The following is a 22,312-nucleotide window of genomic DNA, read 5'->3' as shown; positions in this document are numbered from 1 at the left end:
GAAGTTTAATTAGGTCCCATTTGTTTATTTTTCTTTTTCTTGCCAATACTCTGATAGGTGGATCTGAGAAGATGTTGCTGTCGTTTATGTCAGAGAGTGTTCGGCCTATGTTTTCCTCTAAGAGTTTGATAGTGTCTGGTCTTATACCTAGGTCTTTCATCCATTTGGAGTTGGTTTTTGTGTATGGTGTTAGGGAGTGTTCTAATTTCATTCTTTTCCCTGTGGCTGTCCAGTATTCCCAGCACCACTTATTGAACAAGCTGTCCTTTCTCCATTGTATAGTCTTGCCTCCTTTGTCATAGATGAGTTGGCTGTAGGTGCGTGGGTGTAATTCTGGGCTTTCTGTCCTGTTCCACTGATCTGTATGTCTGTCTTTGTGCCAGTACCATATGGTTCTGATGACTGTTGGTTTGTAGTGTAGTCTGAAGTCCTGGAGCCTGATTCCTTCCAGTTCCATTTTTCTTTTTCAGGATGTCTTTGGCTAGTCTGGGTCTTTTGGGCTTCCAAACAAACTTTAAACTATTTTGTTCGAGTTCTGTGAAAAATGTCCTTGGTAGTTTGATAGGGATTGCATTGAATCTGTAGATTGCCTTAGGTAGTATAATCATGTTGATAACATTAACTCTTCCAACCCATGAGCATGGTGTATCTTTCCATCTATTTGTGTCATCTTTGATTTCTTTCATCAGTGGCTTGCAGTTGTCAGAGTACCGGTCTTTTGTCTCTTTAGGTAGGTTTACTCCTAGGTATTTTATGCTTTTGGATGTGATGGTAAATGGGATTGCTTCCCTAATTTCCTTTTCTGCTCTTTCATTGTTAGTGTATAGAAATTCCGTGGATTTCTGTGTATTGATTTGTATCCTGCGACTTTGCCAAATTCGTGGATGAGCTCCAACAGTTTTCTGGTAGAGTCTTTAGACTTCTCTAGGTATAGTATCATGTCATCTGCAAATAATGATAGTTTTACTTCTTCCTTTCCAATTTGGATTCCTTTTATTTCTTTTACTTCTCTGACTGCTGTTGCTAGGACTTCCAGAACTATGTTGAAGAGTAGTGGCGAGAGCGGATATCCTTGTCTTGTTTCTGATCTCAGCGGGAATTCTTTCAGCTTTTCACCATTGAGAATGATGTTCACTGTGGGTTTGTCATATATGGCCTTTATCACGTTGAGGTAGGTTCCTGTTATGCCCACTTTCTGAAGGGTTTTTATCAGAAATGGGTGTTGGATTTTGTCAAAGGCTTTTTCTGCATCTATTGAGAGGATCATATGGTTTTTATTCTTCAGTTTGTTAATGTGGTGTATCACACTGATGGATTTGCAGATATTGAAGAACCCTTGCATCCCTGGGATAAATCCCAATTGATCATGATGTACAATCCTTTTAATGTATTGTTGGATGCGGTTTTCTAGTATTTTGTTGAGGATTTTTGCATCAATGCTCATCAGTGATATTGGCCTGTAGTTTTCTTTTTTTGTGGAATCTTTGTCTGGTTTTGGTACCAGGGTGATGGTGGCCTCATAGAATGAGTTTGGGAGTATCCCTTTCTCTGCAATTTTTTGAAATAGTTTTGAAATCAGAGGTGTTAGCTCCTCTCTAAATGTTTGATAGAATTCACCTGTGAAGCCATCTGGTCCTGGACTTTTGTTGGAAGTTTTTTAATCACAGTTTCAATTTCAGTAGCTGTGATGGGTCCATTCACCTTTTCTATTTCATCTTGGTTTAGTCTTGGAAGATTGTACTTTTCTGAGAATTTGTCCATTTTTTCTAGGTTTTCCATTTTATTGGCATATAGTTGCATGTAGTAGTCTCTTATGATCCTTTGTATTTCTGTGGTGTCCGTTGTTACTTCTCCTTTTTCATTTCTAATTTTATTGATTTGAGTCCTCTCTTTTTTTCTTGATAAGACTGGCTAGGGGTTTATCAATTTTGTTGATCTTTCCAAGAACCAGCTTTTCGTTTGATCTTTTCTATGGTTTTCTTTGTTTCTATTGAATTGATTTCTGCTCTGATCTTTATGATTTCTTTCCTTATACTAACTTTAGGTCTTGTCTGTTCTTCTCTCTCAAGCTGCTTTAGATGTAACGTTATCTCGTTTATTTGGGCTTTTTCTTGTTTCCTGAGGTGGGCTTGTATTGGTATAAACTTTCCTCTTAGAACGGCTTTTTACTGCATCACATAGGTTTTGGAGTGTCATATCTTTGTTGTCATTTGCTGCTCTGTATTTTTTAATTTCCTCTTTAGCCACTGTATTTGCCTCATATTTTTTAAAAAAGAAAATGCTAAAAGAAAAACTTTGAATTTGTTTCCACAGAAAGCAAAATGTGCAAAAGGACTCAAAAATTATTTTTTGATATGTAACTACAGAAGAAAACATTCTCTTCAACAAACTGCAGTATTTTCCTTCTCTCTCAAAACATAAAAATAACATAAAACAAGAGTCAATGCCTCTGTACCAAATGATAGTGAATGAATAAGTCTAATTCATTCAGATTATAACTCCTTTCTTAATTCCTCTATTTTTATGCAAACATAATCGTAGCCTCACTAGAAGGGAAGACACTGAGTTCCCCTCAGGACCCAGTACAGTTTCTGCTGAAAGAATGGGTTTTCAATAAATATACATCATGATAAACATAAGTACCTCAAATAAACAATTACCTTGTACAATGATTTTGTTTTCCCACTCAATTTAACTCATTGATATTATTCAGTTATGTTTTCAAATTAATTTAAGATAGGTTCTGATTCTGGATTTTTAGTGCAAAAACATATGAGTACTTTGATAAATATATTTTTCATTTGATTATAGAATTCTAGTTGTCATAGGAAATTTGATAATTTTTTTAAAAAAATTATGTAAGTATAAATATCATCAGGCCATAAACTTAAACGGACAAATAATTTTCTTTATTTTCATCCATCGACTCATTTGATGAAGGAAATTCAATCGTGTAACTCTGAGATATACTTAATGACTTTTGCTATTTTTCTCAGTAAATTCAGAGTTTAGGTGTCAGTTCAGAGTTCTTTTCTTATCCTTTTTTCCTTAGGATGGCATCTAAGGCTGCAAGGGTAGGCGATATACAGAGAATCCAGGCATAGATAAAGGAGAGGCATCTGGTTCACAGTCGTCTCCTGGAATCTATTAAAATATACCTGGCAACTCTGCTTCCGTTACTGCTGTATCCTCCATGATGTCTGTGGTCTACCATAACCCAATGCCCTTTATTTCAACCCTCCAGCTCCAGTGGGGATAGTGAATCCCTCAGTCACTTAAACCCCCTTCTCTGGGGACACAGGAATTTCAGGATATTCTCTTGGGTCTCTTGGTTTAGCACAATCCTATGTTATAAACTGAGGTGCTATCACAGGTCCATTCTGCCAGCATTTGGATATGAAGACCATGGTACCAAGCTGGCATAAAGGAATTCTTACAAACCCTTTGGATTGCCTCCCAGGGCTGAGGGCACATGGCTCAGGCAACTTCTCTTCTTAGAGCCTCCCAAACATATCTAGAACTTCCATTTATCTCTCAACCATCCCAATTCCCATCCCCAACAACTCAACAAGGGGTACGGGGGTGCAACCAGCTTTGTATAAGGAATATGAATGCAATCTTCATCTTCCCTTTCTGAAGCTTCTCATTCCTCAGCACTCACAAATGTTACTGTATTCATGTGTTAGGTTTATTGTTTTTTATTTTCTCTTTGCTGTTCACAGCAAAATTTTATATTTGGCTATTATATGAGACATGTGATGTCTAGCATTCCAAAATGTCTATCTACTGCAAGTCAAAATACTTCGATTCTATAGATGACTGACTCTGCTATAAGTTTCAAAAGCCCATTTTGGAAATGAAAGCTAAAATGAGTTTTATCACTGCATACATCTTTTGGTGCTCTCCACTTAACAAATGACCCTGAAGCAATAAAATTCCTTAATTCACTGTGGAGAAGAAAGTTTTAGGAAACCATCTGTAAATGATGAGAACGTTTTGAATTAATACCTTCAAAGTTTGTTTGTTTGTTTTTAACCACCCCAAACATTTTTCCCAAACAATATTATGTCAGTAGTTATCCCTGAAGCCATAGATTTTTCAAGTCAAGGGAAATCAGCAATTAATATGTGATTAAAAATATAAGCGGCAGAAGCAGACCCAAACTTTACTAAAAAGTTTTAGTGCTTTTTTCTGGAAAAATCACCTGACAATAATTCTTAAGTTGAATATTAATTGTACACCTAGGAATTTAGTAAACTTAACAAATTGGGATTCATTTAATGTCAAACAGTATAACACAAAAAAGAGAAATAAAAGTGGGGAAGAATGATGGCAGGAAATTGGCCCTCGGAGTCTTGTAGAGCCTCTAGGCTCCCATACATGTTGAGCCTTTGAACATTTTGCTTTGACTTTCTGGAACACTCTTCCTCTTTTGCTGAAATATACTCATTCTTCTGCTTGTGAGAACCTCCCCTGACAATCACCACACTGGTCACTTGCCCTAACCCACAATTTCCCTATCTTTCACTAAAGATATATCATCCACATAAAAAATGCTCTTCCAGAAACTTTAAGAGACAAGTCCCTGATCTCATGAGCTTACATTCTAGTTGGGGAAGAAAACCCAAAATAAGCAAGTTAATTACTCAGTTCATAAAAGATACTACATGGGAGTTCCCTCATGGCTCAGGGTTAACGAACCCAACTAGTATCCATGAGGATGTGGGTTCCATCCTTGGCCTCGCTCAGTAGTATAAAGGATCTGTCATTATTGTGAGCTGTGGTATAGGTCACAGATGTGGCTTGGATCTAGCATTGCCATTGTTGTGGTATAGTGCAGCAGCTGCAGTTCCAATTCAACCCTTAGCCTGGGAACTTTCATCTGCCGTGGTATGGCCCTAAAAAGGAAAAAAAAAAAAAAAAAAAAAGATACTCTATGTTCTATCCTATGTCTTTATTTTTTGGTTTCTTTTCTCTTGTTCTCTTGTAATCATTCACTCTCAGTACAAGAACTCTCCTTCATTCACTTTTGATGTAACAACTATATGATATTTTATAATGTAAACTTATAATTTATAAAGTTAGTCTTTAATTGAAGGAGTTTTAGGTTAATTTCAATCTTGGACTATTGCGAAAAGGTATGTAATGGCTATATTTATACATAATTCACTTCGTACAGGTACAAGTTCTGGAGAGTCAACTCTCAGAAGTAAATTTGCCAGATCAAAGAGTACACATATTTGTAAACTTTATAGCTTTTATTTATTTGTTCTTTAGAAGGTGCATCAATAATACATAGTCTCACAATAATACATGAGAATTACTTATAAAACATGTAAATAAAAAAGTGCTTAAAAGAACTTTTGATTTTTTGCCAATCTAAGAGGTGAGCAAAAATCTTAATGTAGTTTTATTTGTAGTTTTCTTATTAAGTAGAAAAGCTTTTTTTAAAATTTAAGAGCCATTTTCCTTTTCTATATAATCTAATCATATATGTTGGTCATTTTCTTGGGTTGTTATTTTTGCATTATTGATCTCTATATATTTTTATACTAGAAAGATTGACCTATTGTGATGTAAACTGCAGATGATTTTTTTAATACATTGTTACTTGATAGAACCTCCTCTTATGTTTCAACAGTCTATGGAGAGGATCCTGTAACTTTATCAGCTTTATTAATATGATGAATTATATACTAATTTGTTAACACAGTAACACGTTTTCATTTTGAAGTTTGATAATATAATTTTGTAGAAATATTCAACTTTGTTGCTGTTATTTTTTAGGGATATTTTAGTATCATTTGTTTGTTTTTCCACAGGGCATTAGAATCAGCTTGCAAGTACCAAGTGAAGACAAATAAAATCTAATTGTATATTGTATTGAGATTATGTAAATTTATACATCAATTTGAAGAGAATTGACTTTTTTCTTCTTTTTTTTTTTTTTTGTCTTTTTTGAGCCGCACCCATGGCATATAGAAGTTCCCAAACTAGGGGTCATATCGGAGCTACAGCTGCTGGGCTACACCACAGCCACAGCAATGTGGGATCACAGCTGTATCTGTGACCTACAGAACAGCTTATTGGCTGGATAAGTTGGATCATTAACCCACTGAGGGCAGCCAGGGATCAAACCTGCATCCTAATGGACACTACTCAGGTTTGTTACCACTGAGCCACAATGGGAACTCTATGTTCTTGATGTTGAATATTATTCAAGCTGCTTGTTAAGATTCTGGAGAATTTAAATATTTTTATCTCAGGTCTGTAACACTGTTAATATATCAGTTTTTTGCAATTTTAAATTTCAGATATTTCTCATCTTAAAATTTTGTACCAGACTGCCATGCTAAATTACCTTTTTGTTCATACCAGATAAAAAAAATCATACAATTTGAAAGTAGTAATAATTTACTACTTCTTTTCCAAGTTTTTGGCCACACTCAGAGGATGTGGAAATTCTAGGGCCAGGGATCGAACCTGTGCCACAGTGGCAACCTGAGACACAACAATGACAACACTGGACCCTTAACTGGGTGGGCCACCAGGGAACTCTTTTTCCAGTTTTTCTAACTGCAAAATCTTAGTATTAATGAAAGCTCCTTTGGTGTTTTTCTATTAAGTCCAAGTTTGACTTGTATATGAATAAAGCAGAAAATAAAATTTTTAACATTCTAGCCATAATTACATATAAATGAATAAGTCTTATTTTATCTGAAATTGGAAACATACTCTAAATATTGTTATCTCCCTTTTTATTATTTTTGAATACATATTCTTTAAAATATAATTTTTATAGTGGCACAGAATATTCCATTATATAAAGTTTGCATATTTATTATTTCTCTATTACAAAGTTGTTGTGACACTGTAAACAGCATTTGTATTCATTGTCCTGGCACATACATCTTAGTGCACTCCAAATAGTATAATCCAAACAGTCCTTTGGATAAACTGGAACAAGTCCTTTGGATAAATCAGGACACAGAACTATACCTATTTTTAATTTATATTTTCAAACTGTACCCTATAAAGTTTTTATCACTATTTGACATAGAGCTTATTTTCTTTTTACTGAATCCTTGATGAAAAAGGAATCTAAATTTTAAATGACTTTGTCAATTTGATATGTGAAGTATGGTCTCATCTTTATGTTGTTTCATATTTTTAATTATTATTGAAATTGAGTTTCCTCCCCAGCTTCCCAAATTCATGGGGCATTTGCATTTCTCCTTTTATAAATGCCCCATCCCTGCTCTGTGGTTGTGTATCTTTGAGGGCACTGTCCTTTCTCTGATGAAAAAAACTCTTCATGAAAACTCTTTTAAATGTGGTAAACAGTTTCCTTGTTCCAATCAAAAATAAAGATAAAATCTTTTATCTTTCATTTTAAATACAAAATTTTAAATGTGTATGAGTACTGTGCTCATTCATTTAATTTTGTAAATATTCACCTTTATACCCCTCTATGTCAAAATGTATTACTTATACTTGTATATTCTGTATAAGTTTAAAAACTTTCTGCCAAATTCCAAGAAAAAAAGTGCCTTGGAAATTTTTAGTTTTGGCAGTATTAAAACTAGCAATTGAAGATTTCTCCTTGTGGTTCAGCCGTTATGAACCTGACTAGCATCCATGAGGATGCAGGTTTGATCCCTGGCCTTGTTCAGTGGGTTAAGGATCTGGCATTGCGTGAACTGTGGTGTAGGTCACATGCGCAGCTCAGTTTCCATGTGGCTGTGGCTGTGGTGTAGGCTGGCAGTTGTAGCTCCAATTCAACTCCTGGGCTGGGAACGTCCGTATGTCACACTTGCAGCCCTAACAAAAACATAACAAAACAAAAAATACTAGAAATTTATTTTGGGAGAACTGATTATCAAGAATATTGTATTTCGGGAGTTCCCATCATGGCGCAGGGGAAACAAATCTGACTAGGAACCATGAGACTGCGGGTTCAATCCCTGGCCTTGCTCAGTGGGATAAGGATCTGGCATTGCCACGAGCTGTGGTGTCGGTAGCAGATGCGGCTTGGATCCCGCATTGCTGTGGTTCTGGCAGAGGCCAGCAGCTACAGCTCCGATTAGACCCCTAGCCTGGGAACCTCCATGTGCCATGGGTTCCGCCCTAAAAGGACAAAAGACAAAAAAAAAAAAAAAAAAAAAAAAAAAGAATATTGTATTTCTCTTCAAATCTATTTTTCTTTATACTATCCTTATTTTCTTCATCTAATAAGCACACATACACATGATTTTTCCCATATGTTTGATATTTTATTTCTGGTCAATTAACATTCTTTCTAAAATCTGAAAGTAACCATTTTCTTTGGAAAATTGTTGGGAGTTCCCGTCACGGCTCAGTGGTTAACGAATCTGACTAGGAACCATGAGGTTTTAGGTTCGATCCCTGGCCTTGCTCAGTGGGTTAAAGATCCGGCGTTGCAGTGAGCTGTGGTATAGCGTGGGGTAGGTCACAGACTCAGCCTTGCTATGGCTCTGGCGTAGGCCAGAGGCTACAGCTCCGATTAGACCCCTAGCCTGGGAACCTCCATATGCCTCGGGTATGGCCCTAGAATAAGGCAAAAAGACCAACAAAAAAAAAAAAAAAAAAAAAAAAAAGAAAGGAAAAACTGTTAAAATTTTCAACAATTATATAGGTTAATTTTATACTATTTCTCTTCAGGGATTCTATTGCCAATGAATACATTATTGTATTAATTATTTGTCTTTTTTGAGTTTTCACTTTGTTTTAAAATCTTTAAATAAGTAGACTTTTTGTATGTTTTATTTTAAATAAGAACAAATTCATTAAATATAGCTTCTCAGATAATTTGACTTTTCAAAGATAATTAGTAATATGTTGATTTTATCTCATTCTTGAGACAGTTATAAATTTGCCTTGTGATATAGCATTATATGCTTAAGTATTTAATGATTCACATCACGAATAATTTTAATATTCAAGCCCTAGAGTTCTGTATTAATTGTGATTATATTTATAGACAAAAACAGCTAATATTATTATTAATGTTTTAGGTTAGTGGGGTGGTTTGGCCACGAACTAAGCACCAGATTCAAAATGGATAACAGTAAGTATATTCAATTTTACATCACATCATTTTAATTTTCAATTTTATCTGTCTTTGTATGATACATAAAAGAATGCCTCATGGAAAGAGCACTCTGAAAAAGCCACTGAGAATTCTTTTTTTTTTTTTTTTTTTGTCTTTTTTGGCCATTTCTTGGGCTGCTCCCACAGCATATGGAGGTTCCCAGGCCAGGGGTCCAATTGGAGCTGTTGCCACTGGCCTACACCAGAGCCACAGCAACGCGGGATATGAACCGCATCTGTGACCTTCACCACAGCTCACGGCAACGCCAGATCTTTAACCCACTGAGAAAGGCCAGGGATCGAACCCACAACTTCATGGTTCCTAGTCGGATTCGTTAACGGCTGAGCCAGATGGGAACTCTGAGAATTCTTAATATAAGAAATGATATTTTGGAGTTTCCATTGTGGTTCAGCAGTAACAAATCCAACTAGTATACATGAGGATGCAGGTTTGATCCCCGCTTCCCTCAATGGGTTCAGGATCTGGCACTGCTGTGAGCTGTGGTGTAGATCACAGATGTGGCTCAGATCCCATGGTGCTATGGCTATGGTGTAGGCCTGCAGCTGCAGTTCTGATTCAATCCCTAGCCTAACCCAGGAACTTCCATATGCTGCAGGTGCAGGCCCTGAAAAGCAAAAAAAAAAAAAAAAAAAGAAAAAGAAAAAGAAAGAAATAAGAAATGACATTCCTCCCTTTCTATTTCTCTTCCTCTTTATTTCCCTACAAAGGAAAACACTCAAAATCATACTAAAATACTTAATCTTACATTGTTCAGATCTCATCAATATGAAGTCCCTAAAACATCAGGCAGGGAGGACAGGAAGAAACTGCTGGCTTGGATTTGGACCCAGAGAGACTTAAGTATCAATCTGCTCTTAACAGTTCTGTGATGTTGCGCAGGTTTTATCATCTTGGGATCTGAGTTTTTTTCCCCTCACATGTCTAATGTGAATAATGTCTATTTCAGGGTAAAGTAAGTTCAAAGCTGTAAACCAAGTAGCGTAATATTTAATAAACGTTCATTTTCATCCCTCTCTTTTCCCAAATTTTCCTCCTTTAATGGCTTTCACCACATATCAACCAGTAACCCCAGTGGGTAGTGAAAACATAGCATGCACAGGGCCTTCTCAAACTGCCCTATTTCTTTTTCTTAAATGCTTTTATTCTTTCATCACATAGGATACAGAATGCTTTCTAAATGTGAAAGTTTAACTTCAACTTGATCCTTCAGACTCCTTCCAACCCTGAGATATGATTTTAAATATAGTCCTCTGTGCAACATCTAAGATGCAAAGGATCAAGACGGGTGCTTCCAGTCAAATCAGGACACCTGTGTTTTATCTTGGTTGCTGAAATCATGAGCTCTGCTATTATGCTAGTTATTTATAATTGTCTGCTATGAGTTTTATTATCTCTAAATGAGGGAATTAAATTACACCAGAAGTGTGCTATGTTTTTCTGTGAAGGGTCAGACTGGAGATATATCAAGTTTTCGGGGGTATGTTGTTCTGTGGCAAAAATGCAACTTTGCCATTGTGGTGTTAATATGGCCATAGACACACATAAAAGAGTGAATGTGGTTATGTTCCAATAAAGCTTTATTGACAAAAACAAATGGTGGGCCAGATTTGACCCACAGGACATAGCTTGACTAGCCCTTATTAGATGACTTTCTAAACACCCAGATAATTCTCTCATTCTTAGTCAGTTTTAGTTTTTAATTTGATCTATAATAGCAATTTTAACTCTACTGGATTTAAATTGCCACTATTCAGTCTAGTTAATTCTAACTAGGATAATATCTGTTATTAATTTACATTTTAAATATATCACACTTAGGCAGATCATTTTTAAAAGCTTTTATTTTTTCCCCTAAGAGAAGCCATTTGACCTAATAATCCTAGTGCTAAAGTCACCTTTGAAGGTCGTTTCATCCATATTTCTGCCTTTGGGTGTCATCACAAGCCTTCAAATCTTGATGTTTTCCTCTCATTGACATGGCTTCATAATAGAAGAGCAAAATACGGAACAGGACAAGGAATGATGGATTGGGGATGAGAGGGAGAAGATGGGTCTAGGTGAGGTTATGTTTGTCTTCTGTTTAAGGGCTCTAATTTATGGTAGGCTGTTATGAAGGTAGGGGTAGAGGAGATAGAAATTGCAGGTAAAGGAGAAACATGCCAGTTTTTTAGGTCCATGGAGTGTCTCTCTCTCTCTCACTCGTTTAATTATGGCAGCAGCAAAGACATGTGAATGGAAGTTCCTGGGCCAGGGATCAAATTTGAGCCACAGCTGTGATCTATGCCTCTCAGATTTCTCAGAAATCTTAGGAATAAAAGTTTTTTAAGTACTATATGTTTCTCTCTACTGTCATAAAAAATGCTTAGGGCACTTTTTTAGGCACATTAAATAAAAATCATGTGATATCAATTTTTCAGAATTGCAGTTGATCCCTGGGGTCACTGGATTTCGAATTTCAAATCCTCCCATTCTGTTGGTCTGTCCTTTACACGCCAGTTTAGAGGTAAGTGATCTTTGCTTCAACCTTCCCTCATCTTTACCTTTCTCTTTACCTGATTGTGACACATGTTGTAGTACTTTCCTAATTGGCTAGATTATTATGCACAAAGCATAAACAAGGGACAAAGGGCAGGGTTCATTCCTTTATGATAGTGACTGATACTTTTATTTGTATCTCCAGCCCCCAGCACAATTGTTGGCACATCGCTGGCAACATTGTTGGCAACATTGTTGGCAACTGGCACATTGCTGGTGCTTTATAGATGTTCTATGGAACTTACCTGGGGTGATATACTTTAAGTTCTACCTAACATCAGTGTGAACCTAAGCTACTTAATCTTCTATTAGTCTTTCTATATACAAAATAAGCATGCAATATTTAATTCCTGATTTATTCACTCATTCAAATACATACCTATTAAGAAATTAGTGTGTGTTGGACAACATTGTGATTACTGAGGACTCTGTTTCTTTTAGTTCTGAGAGTCAATGAAACAACAAAGTTCTATGTGACAAAATAATAATGATTTACTTTAGGGGGTGTGTGGAGAGTATGAAGAATCAGAGTAAAACAAAGATTGAATAAGGTTGTCCCATGAGGTAGGGTGGATTATTTCCCCCCATTGGGGTTTCAATGACATTATATCCATATGTTATCTCTACTATTACTGGCTCAATATTTTTAAGTTCATTCCTATTTTTACTTAAAATAAGTCTCACACTAAATAATAATATCCAAGGAATCAGTGTAATTTTCTGGACATGAATATGTCCATAATTTCTATGTATCTAAGTACTTACCAAATCCTATATCTATTCATTCATACACACTATAAAGTGAACATTTTTATATATTTCCTAATTATTTGGATATTCATTAATTTCTGAGTGAGACTAAATTTATTTAAGTAGATAACACTGTTAATAATTACATACTATATAATAATAGCATTAATACATACATTAAGTAAATATATTTTATATACACACATTTACATAAAATGTATTTTAAGTAAATATACATATTTTTCTAGTAGAGACTTTAAGTTTATAGGTAGTCAAATAAAATTTTGATTTTTTTTCAATTGAAAGACTTTTAAAATCACCTAATTTAGGAAATTCTGTGTGGTGTATTCCAGCATGAGTGACTGGATAGACTTCCAAAATTCTAGTTCTGTGAACACTCAAAGCAGTTTCTCATTTTGGCCACTGGACGGCAGCATCAAGTTCCTTTGTTTTTATATAGCTTCACCACTAGATTGTTTCATCTCATACCAATTTAAAGAGCACCTACTCAGTGTGACCACTAGATGGAGCTTGTGCTGTTTTCACTGAGCAGGCTTTTTTTTTGTTTTTTTTTGGGTTTTATTTTTAAGTTAAAATAGACCCACTAATAAGATTTCTCAGGTAGTGATACATATTTTAAAGTTTTGACTTTTCTGGGGGGAGGGTGGCAAAATATGCTTGGTGAATCAAATAATGATACTTGACCTGTTTTTAAAATATCTGACATGAGGAACACTTCTGTCAAACATTTTAAAAGAAAATACTTCATAAGTCTATACCCTTATCTTTGCATATGACTCCCCAGCCATATCTAGAAAATTCCTTTTAGACATTGTCACTGTGGTATGTTCCCTGCAGCACACTGATTCATTTTTGGTATTCACCTGTTCTGCCACAAGAAAAGTCAGATTCTTTTCTCTACCAATAGTTTCCTTCCAAACTGTATTATAATTACCTAGACATTGTTTTTTTTCTCAGCTGGGATCTAAAAAGACTGATTTATCTTCTTCTTTATCATCTAAACTTAAACCTAGCAAAAGAACCCTAGAGGCCACAGAAGAGGGCTATACACTTCTCTGGAGCTTATCACTTACATATTTCTCTGTAGCTTCTTGGAAATACCTTATTAAGCCATTCACTGTTGAAGCTATGTTCTAACCAAAATTATCTTTAAGTAATCAAATCTTATGTTGAAAAAAGTATTTTATAAATTCTTGCTCCCCATTATAAATTGCAAAATTCTGAAACAACAAAAAAATTTCAGTGCTTCCCATTCTCTACTTAACTATGTTAAAATGTAGTTTTTAGATGTTTCTTAGTTTTCCATGTGAGTAAACTTCAGTGAATTAACCAGTTCAGTACTTATTTATTTATAAGTTATGCATACAGGAGATAGGTATGAGTCAAACTACCTTTCTTTGTTGTCTGTACTTCTATCTCAAAACATACATTACATAGTCCAATGCTAACCTAAGGAGAGTCTATACTCAAGAATCAATGTAAATAGATATTATTTCAGATCTGCAATGCAAAGACTTTGTTAAAAATATTATAGCTTTGTTTACAATTAATAGGTATTTGATTGATACCATGAAAACAGCACCTTTTTAGTTTCAAATACTGTTTCTTTATATTGTTGCCTATTTAATCATTTATATAATAAACTTTAAAATACTGTGAGATCAAGAGAAAGAGCAATAATATAGGAAGTGGAAGACAAATACTTAATTCCTTATTGGAACACTAAGTGTAACTTAACACATGTGAAAACTACTCTTTAATTCATCTGCCTCAATTTTTGAATGAAGATGTTTGGATCAGATTACTTCAGTATACCCCTCAATCTTCCAGTTAACTTGAAATTAAACAATTCCTATGTTCTATCTTGAAGTGTCATATTTGTATGTAGCAACTTTAGACCCTTTCAGTACATGAATATGTAATTAAATAAACAGCTTCAAAATAAAAATTTGGAGCATTCAACTAAAAGACAGGGCCAGTCAGAAGAAATGTACTCTGTATTTCCTCAGAAAGTTATTAAGGAGCCAATTTTAAGAATTTAAAAATTGAAAATATCATGCTATACTTATTTTTCCTGTTTAAACTTACTTAACTTTTCTAGCTTTACATTTACCTTATTTAGTAAGAAAAATAATCTCAGTAGTGGAAACTCTGCCAAAAATTGTTATAAGCTGAATATTTTCAAACTATAATTTTCATTTTTCCTAATTTAAAATATATTATTTCAGTTCTGAAAGCACAGAAATAATGAAAAAGGGATAAAAGAAGACATTTATCATATTCTCCTGTTAACTCTTATTAGCCTCTCTTAATATTTTCACGTGAGGCCTCAGAAGAGCCTTTTACACTGTATGAGAAGAACTCCACAATGACTCAGAAAGCAGCTTCTCTTGTGGTTAAAATGTGGAAAATACTTCTACATTTAAAAGTTATTCTATTATTAACAAAGAGTAATGAATGATATGTTAAATTTGAGATGTTTTTCATAAAAATTGACTTCCTCTTATCAAATATGCAAGGGCAGAATATTCCCTTGTGGTGCAGCAGGTTAAGGATCTGGTGCTACCACAGCTCAGAATTGTGGTGCAGGTTTGATCCCTGGCCTAGGAACTTACACATAGCATAGGAACAACCAAAAAAATTTTGCAAGGGCAAAACTTCCTTTTAAAAAAACTATGAACTTAAAGACTATTCCAAAGTCTTACTTCTTTGGATACAAATGACATATCATTAAAAGTTCTACTTTACACATTGTTCCCATCTTCATCTTATGGGGCTCAAAGCTGCTCAAAAATTATTTAAATAATTATATCCTCAAATTATTAATCTCCAAAGAGAAGCTTGGAAAGATTTCTGTCATTTTCTAAAATTTCCAAACCTGGCTTACCTGTCCCTGCTCCTATGCTGTGTGAGAATGTTGATTCTTGAATTCAGTTCTAGACACAAAACTTGGAATTGTTCCCTTGAGTCCTCATAGTGCCAGATCTACTGACAATTTTATTTCACACAAGGAAATGAAGAGATGCCTCCTACTAAACTCCGTGTAACCGGGTCACCTGAGTGCTAAAGCAGTATTATTTGCTCTGAAGACATCAGATCCCTTCTGATTCAAAGACATCTGCTTGAACTTGCAGCTATCTTCCCAGGCTGTAGCCATAAACCTGTGAGGTCTGGTTGGGGAGAGAGGCAGGTACCTTTCTATGCTCTGATTCTCCTCTCTTCCTTTGACACTACTGCCTTCAGTACAACTTGCATCCTCTCCTTAGCCTCCATGGAATAGGTCAAGAAAATCCATGCTTGAATGGTTTGAGTCCTATTAGAATGCCTGCCCACACATGCCACGTGTATACAGAGAAGGGGCTATTTTCATAGACTTCATAAAGAATAGATATCACCAAATGACCCTATTTTTGCTCTGTGGCATAACATGATATAGAAAAGGGACATTAAGAGGCATGCCAGTGCATCATTCTCTGTTTGCAGTTCATGAAGTTCTTATATGTAGGATATATTTTTAAACTCTACTTGACCTTAAGAGATAAGCTAGAAAAGCATATCTTTTCTGACCCCTAATGTTCCAACACCAGTTATTGTGTGCCCTTGTCACTCATCTTAATATAAGACACCTCAGGCAGCAACTGGCAGTATTTTCACACCAGTGTTAGAGTTTAGCAGGGGAAAAAATGATGAAAAAGAAAAAAAGAGAAAGAAAGACTAAATGCTTCTGTACTAATTAATGTATTATCTAACATTTGTGTCTCTGTCTGACAAAAGAGCATTATTATTTAACTGCTTGTTTTCCTTACAGTTAAACTGGAGGAGACTTAGGAATTGGTAAAACAATTATAAATAATATTGAAAACACTGCCTTCCACATAAGCTTTTAGATTTTTTTTTTTTGTGGACTAACAAAACTTTATATCACAATAGAAAAAAAAAAACTTCTATGATTATAAAAAATGGTTTGGGGTATTTTTTTGAAATTTATAACATTTAAATGCATTTATTAAGGAATGTATATTATATTAATTATATGAAGCTCCTTTAATAAAACTCTAAAGGAACATTATGTTAACTTAATTATTTCTGCTTTTACAACTATTGTTTAAATGACATTTGTACAGGTTCCCTGTCATGGAAATTTTGCATTCAATTTTTAAAGGCAACGCACTTGAAAGATAATTTTTTTTTACAAAAAGATTATCTAAAATGGGATGCTTTATTGGAAAGGTCAAAAGTGAGATTTTTCTTTTTTATGTGTGATTTATGGTTAAATTTTTCTTTTTTATAAATCAGCAAGACACTGTTAATTGTCTCTCATTCTGCAGATCTTTAAACAAGCAACTATGAAAGCATTAAGAAGAAAATCTATTTTGCTAACTGGTTATCTGGAATACATGATCAAGCAATACTACAGCCAGGACAAAGCAGAAACCAAGAAAACAGTTGTGAACATAATTACTCCATCCAGTATAGAGGATCGTGGCTGCCAGCTAACCCTAACATTTTCTGTTCCAATGAAACAGGTTTTCCAAGAACTAGAAAAAAGAGGAGTGGTTGTAAGCATATCTCTTACTTTGCTACCAGGTTTTCTCTCTGGGTTTCATGTGAGGATAAAATTTGGATTCTCTGGCTTATCAATTGTTTCACAATATTTCACATCAATTAGTTGATGTCAATTAAGAATTCAGCATTGTCCTAACTGAAGGGGACAGAAATCTGTCATTTCTCATAAAAGGGAAGACACCACAAAATTTTGGTTATAGGGAACAGTTTTGCATAACTTATCCATTTTTTTCATTACAGTATGGGCAAAAAAAATTAGTGAAAACTCCAATACATATTTATTGAATAAATAGAATTAAAGAGAGTGTCAATATAGTAGAGGGAGAAAAAGGAAATCATTCTTATTTAGTTGCTTGATTGAACTAAGTTGTTTTCAACCTTGTCACTTAAGTCAAGAAAGACATGTAGACACATTTGAGGAATGTAACACTGTATGTAATTTTTTTTTTTAATCATTGGGCCTAAGTAGCCCTTTTAGTCTCTTAAAGAGAACTAGTAAGTTTTTACTGAGTAATTTCAGGGGAAAAAATGGTGATGACATGTCTACTTCCAGTGATGATGTAATTTAGGAACTACTGCACTCATGCAGTCTTCCAAACCTTTAAGAGAGGCTACCCCAGATTCCAGAGACACAAATCAGAATATCAGTTTTCTAAATCAAGCATTACCATTTACCACCCATGAGCTCCTGGGCAAGTTCTGGGCACAAAAATACTTATCTCAAAAGTTGTTGTGGAATTAAATGTCCAGCACATATACACCATTTATTATATTGTCTAACCTAAAACAGATGTTTCTTAATCATACTGATCTCAGATTAAACTCAATTACCTGAGCCCAATTTGTGAGATTAGGGGTATTTGAATTCAGTGGAAGTATAATTGACTAAAACTCTCCAGATCTCAGTGAGTTTCCCATTCACTGGAATGTGTCCAAGGGTTTCAGTATCTCTAGGGTCTCCCCACAGATAAATTTTATACTCGATCTGTTGGATGCTTAAAAAAGATGATTGCTGACTGGGTTCAGGAAAGTATTTTGGATATTCACGTACCACCCGCTTAATATTTTTATTGTTAAGAGGAGAGTTTCAAATAATACAGAAATACCATATTTTACTTAAAGTGAAAAGATTGCTCACATATTAAGTTTCAGGAAAATCAGTATGAATGCTGTGTGTAAATTTATCTTTAATGTACACTTCTACTGTGTGAATAATGCTAACATTACTGTGTTTTGTTTCCCCTACAGTGTGACAAACGTGAGCCAAATGGCATTCGAGTGGCTCCAGTTCCTCTCTACAATTCTTTCCATGACGTCTATAAATTTATCAATCTGCTCACTTCTGTACTTGATTCTGCAGAATCAAAAAAATAGCAATGCTTTCCACAGCAAAATAAGCAAATAATGGAAAGCTGCTGTTACTATTATTATTTGTTTTAATTATCTGAAGTATTTTCAAAACTGGTTACACATAACTGGCAATACAGAAAAATATGAAAAATTTCCTAAGAGTCTGTGGCCTTGAGAAATCTATATTGCTGTCCAATTTCTTGCTGCTTGGCAGATCAGATTGTTTACTGGTGTAAGTATTATGTACACAGTCTTTAGCTATTACATTTCATGATCAGTGAAATGTTTTATGTTGGCTTAATTTATAATTTGACTAAAAACTTCGAATTACATATATGGGGAAATTTTGGTGTCAGTTTTAGAAATATTACTTCAGTTTTAATTTACCAAAGAGTTTCTTATTGGCATTGTAGTTGAATATAGTGTGACATATGTATGAAATTTGCAATGTTCCATCTAACTTCAACTCTAAGGAACAGAAAACACATTTTCCAGGGCAATGACTTTCAAATATTTTGGATACAACCCACACTAAGAAATACATTTAATATCAAAGTATTTATTTGTGTGTAAGCCTTATTTCATTGATTCTACAGTGCAATTTTTATAGTATTTTAACATTTGATAAAGAGGAAATGTCTCTCAACTTTCATTCAACAGCTTCCTACAACTGCCACTGGCCATTCTTTCACGTCACCATCCCTGACATTACCATCATTTCATAGTGAGTAGATATCATCCTAGATCTGATTCTGAAAATTGCAGATCTAGAAAAAACAAAAGTTGCATAAAAATTTGCTTGTGCTCTCATATTTATTATTCTATTTTATTTCATTACAGCAAATGCTGGTTAAAGCTCATTAAATTGATTTCTTTACTCACTCTTAGCTCTGAATCCATTTTTCAAGGATGTCCCTATATTTAATGTTATCATAATCTCTAGAGTTTGCTTAAAGGGAACTTCTTGATAAAAGACTTCAGATGTTACTATGACTTTACAATAGTGAAATAAATTACCCCAAGATATTTGTGATTGAGGATTAGAATTAGGAAATGAGTACTTCATCTCTCAACCTCTATCCTAAGTGTAAGGACCTTTCTCATCCACTGTGAAAAAACTACAGTTACACTCAGCCTTTTAAAGATTCCCCTAGTTTTCAGCTTTTGATGCTATAACCACTATTCATTAACTGGCAAAATATTTTACATTTGTATACTTGAGCAGAAGCAAAGAGTGACTACAAGGTAATTATTGCCCCTAATGAAGCAAATTGGAATGAAATTAACTTAGCCAACCCCTTTGAATGGTAGAGTTAAAAAGTTGTGGAATTCTGACATCAATGCCAGCTGGCAACTACAGATATTTATTGAGTACTTCCTACATACCATGTACTGTGCTATTCTATTTATACGTTATCTCACTAATTTGACTGGTTGTATAATTTTTAGAAAATCTTACCACCCCTACTTTTGACAAAACTCATCTTTGTAGATGGAAAGAGTCTCAAAACCTTAAAATCTGACCATAAATGACTTCATGTAAAAGAAACTGTTTTTGAGCCTCACAGTGATAAAAAAAGACATGGTTTCAGCTCTCAGGGAACAGGTAGCTCAGTGGGGAAACAGATGGTAAACCTATAAACACTCAAGTAAATACATAATTATAACTTCTATGAAAGATAAAAGATGATACTATGAGAGAAAATCTCAGGGGTATTAATTAGATGGTTGAGTAACGGAAGGTGTACAAAGCTGCCTACAAGTTTAAGTTCTAAAATATTTCATGCTAATCACATTAAAATCACATCAAATTATGTATACAAACCATTCAAAGCATAATCAGCACTCTGTCTTCATCATCCAGATAAAGAAACAACATTAGAAATTCACTTTCTGCACTTGCATTCCCCCTCCTCCCCCAATTCCAGAAATAATCATCAAATTATATTTTGTGTTAATCATTCCCTTACTTTCTTTAAAATTTTATAACTATGTATGAACCCATAAAAATATATTAGCTAAATCTGCCTGTGTGAGAACTTTATGTAACTGTAATCCTACTGTGTGTGTGTGTGTGTGTGTGTATATATACATATGTATATGTGTATATATGTATGTGTATATATATATATATTCTTCTGCTTGTTTTGCTCAATATTTTATTTTTTTGAGATTCACCCATTTGTCACACATACCTTTTCATCCATTTTCACTGCTTCTCAGTATTTTATTATATAATTGGCATTATTAATTCATTCTACTACTGATGAAGAGTTGTTCCGAATATCTGTAATACCGCAATAATGCTGCTATTGACATTCTTACTGTAGACATTCAAAAGTTTGTGCTGGACGTACAAATGTGAAAGCACTGGGTTGGAGGCTACACACATGTTCAATTTGCTATGTACTATCAAACTTTTCCTAAAGAGTTATACTAGTTTCCATGCCAACCAGTAGGATGTGAGAGTTCCCTTGTTCCTCATCCTTGCTAGCAATCACTACTGACTGCCTTTGTCCTGAATCCATGTTAAAATAGCCAGGTGATTAATAAAATAACAGAGAATAAATACATAAATTCCACACGGGCAAACTGAGAAAAATAACGAAGACATTCACACACACATAAACACACCAGAAGCCTACTTCAGACACTACACTTAATTCATGGATCAAGCCAAAACTGGAATTTTACCTAAATTTAACATTTACTTCATCGCCTTTCTATTTTCTCCTTCACAAGTTTTTGGTCATAATTCCTTCAGTAAAACATATTTATCCAAATGCCTGTCTCAAGTTCAATTCCTAGGGAACCCAATCTAAGACAGTATTTCCTTTATCAAGTCTTAATCATAAGTATTTTATATTCTACATCTAATATATCATAGATTGTATCTTTTTCTTTTGGTTTTCAAACATAATGCTTGTTTCCTTGTAAATATATTGTAACTGTTGACTTTAAAGTGCTCATTTACCTTGACTCTTTTGGAATTCTTCGAGAATTGGGTTAAAGTGTTATCTGAAAGATACTCATGTTTGCTTCTGCCTGTTGTCTAGAGTCACTTCTGACACAAGAACACTTTATTCATTTATTTACTTATTGTCTTTTGTCATTTTAGGGCCGCACCCGTGGCATAAGGAGGTTCCCAGGCTAGGGGTCTAATCGGAGCTGTAGCTCCCGGCCTACACCACAGCCACAAGCTGCATCTGTGACCTATACCACAGCTCACGGTAACACCATTGAGCAAGGCCAGGGGTCGAACCAGCAAACTCAGGGTTCCTAGTCGGATTCGTTTCCACTGCGCCATGACAGAAACTCCCAAGAACACTTTGAATTGTTTTCAGGTTTTTCAAATCACATGCACAGCATGAAACTTGATATATTAATCCATGTGAGGACCAATTAATAGTTATAAATTCTCAGAAGATACTTCTTCCTGCTGATTTTTTATGTATTCTTGGCTTGTCAATAGTATTATACTGGCTATCCTATCAGCTTATTTACCTCAGCCAATTCTAGGCTTGTCCCATGTTCTATTTAGTTATCAACCCCAAAGCTCAATGACTCTAGGATCTGGCAGAAGCTAGATTACTTTGATCTTTGTTTACTTCCCAGGTTCCTGCTTTTATTTTATTTTGGGGTTCTGAGAATTTCTCACTTTCATGCCATTTCATTTTTTTAATTATAGTTGATTTACAATACTATGCCAATTTCTGTTGTATCATGCCATTTAATTTTAAAGTTTTTTGTTGTTGCTTTTCTTTTTTTTTTTTCCTGATATCCACTCCCCACAACATGCTAAACTGTCATTTAATAGTTTATGACTGAAAACAAGTACATTATATACTTCCTGTTTTCTTGAGTAAAATATGTGAAAAATGAATTATGCTTTCTTAATAACTCATGCACATTTATATAAATATCAATTATTTCATAGTGATGCCCTTGGGTGCTATA

The 22,312-nt window shown here is 34.6% G+C and overlaps 2 protein-coding genes across 19 annotated transcripts in view; one reads left to right on the top strand and one right to left on the bottom strand.

Moving 5' to 3' along the window:
• KYNU (kynureninase) overlaps positions 1-21,317 on the top strand; it is a 132,041-nt gene extending 110,724 nt beyond the window's left edge. For 8 of the 18 annotated variants that reach the window (XR_014829214.1, XR_014829215.1, XR_014829211.1 and 5 more), the window contains 4 exons: positions 9,036-9,088; positions 11,551-11,636; positions 16,768-16,998; positions 18,254-21,317. Coding sequence is in view for 4 of the 18 variants with exons in the window: in XM_021075834.2 (XP_020931493.2) it covers positions 9,036-9,088; positions 11,551-11,636; positions 16,768-16,998; positions 18,254-18,379 (496 nt within the window). In the remaining 14 variants the exon portion in view is untranslated. Of the gene's footprint in view, positions 1-9,035; positions 9,089-11,550; positions 11,637-15,450; positions 16,999-18,253 lie in introns of those variants that run through there. The other 10 variants (XR_014829210.1, XR_014829212.1, XR_014829213.1 and 7 more) reach the window with 4 other exon arrangements.
• LOC110257184 (uncharacterized) overlaps positions 1-22,312 on the bottom strand; it is a 70,465-nt gene that overhangs the window by 4,792 nt on the left and 43,361 nt on the right. The gene's annotated exons all lie outside the window — the stretch shown is intronic.

This window comes from Sus scrofa, chromosome 15 (assembly GCF_054392235.1).
Source record: "Sus scrofa isolate SSC_HxYL_T2T_F1_AM1 chromosome 15, Sscrofa_HxYL_maternal_Yorkshire_Landrace_v2.0, whole genome shotgun sequence".
In the NCBI taxonomy this organism is placed as follows: Eukaryota; Metazoa; Chordata; class Mammalia; order Artiodactyla; family Suidae; genus Sus; species Sus scrofa.
This window is presented reverse-complemented; position numbering and strand designations above follow the sequence as displayed.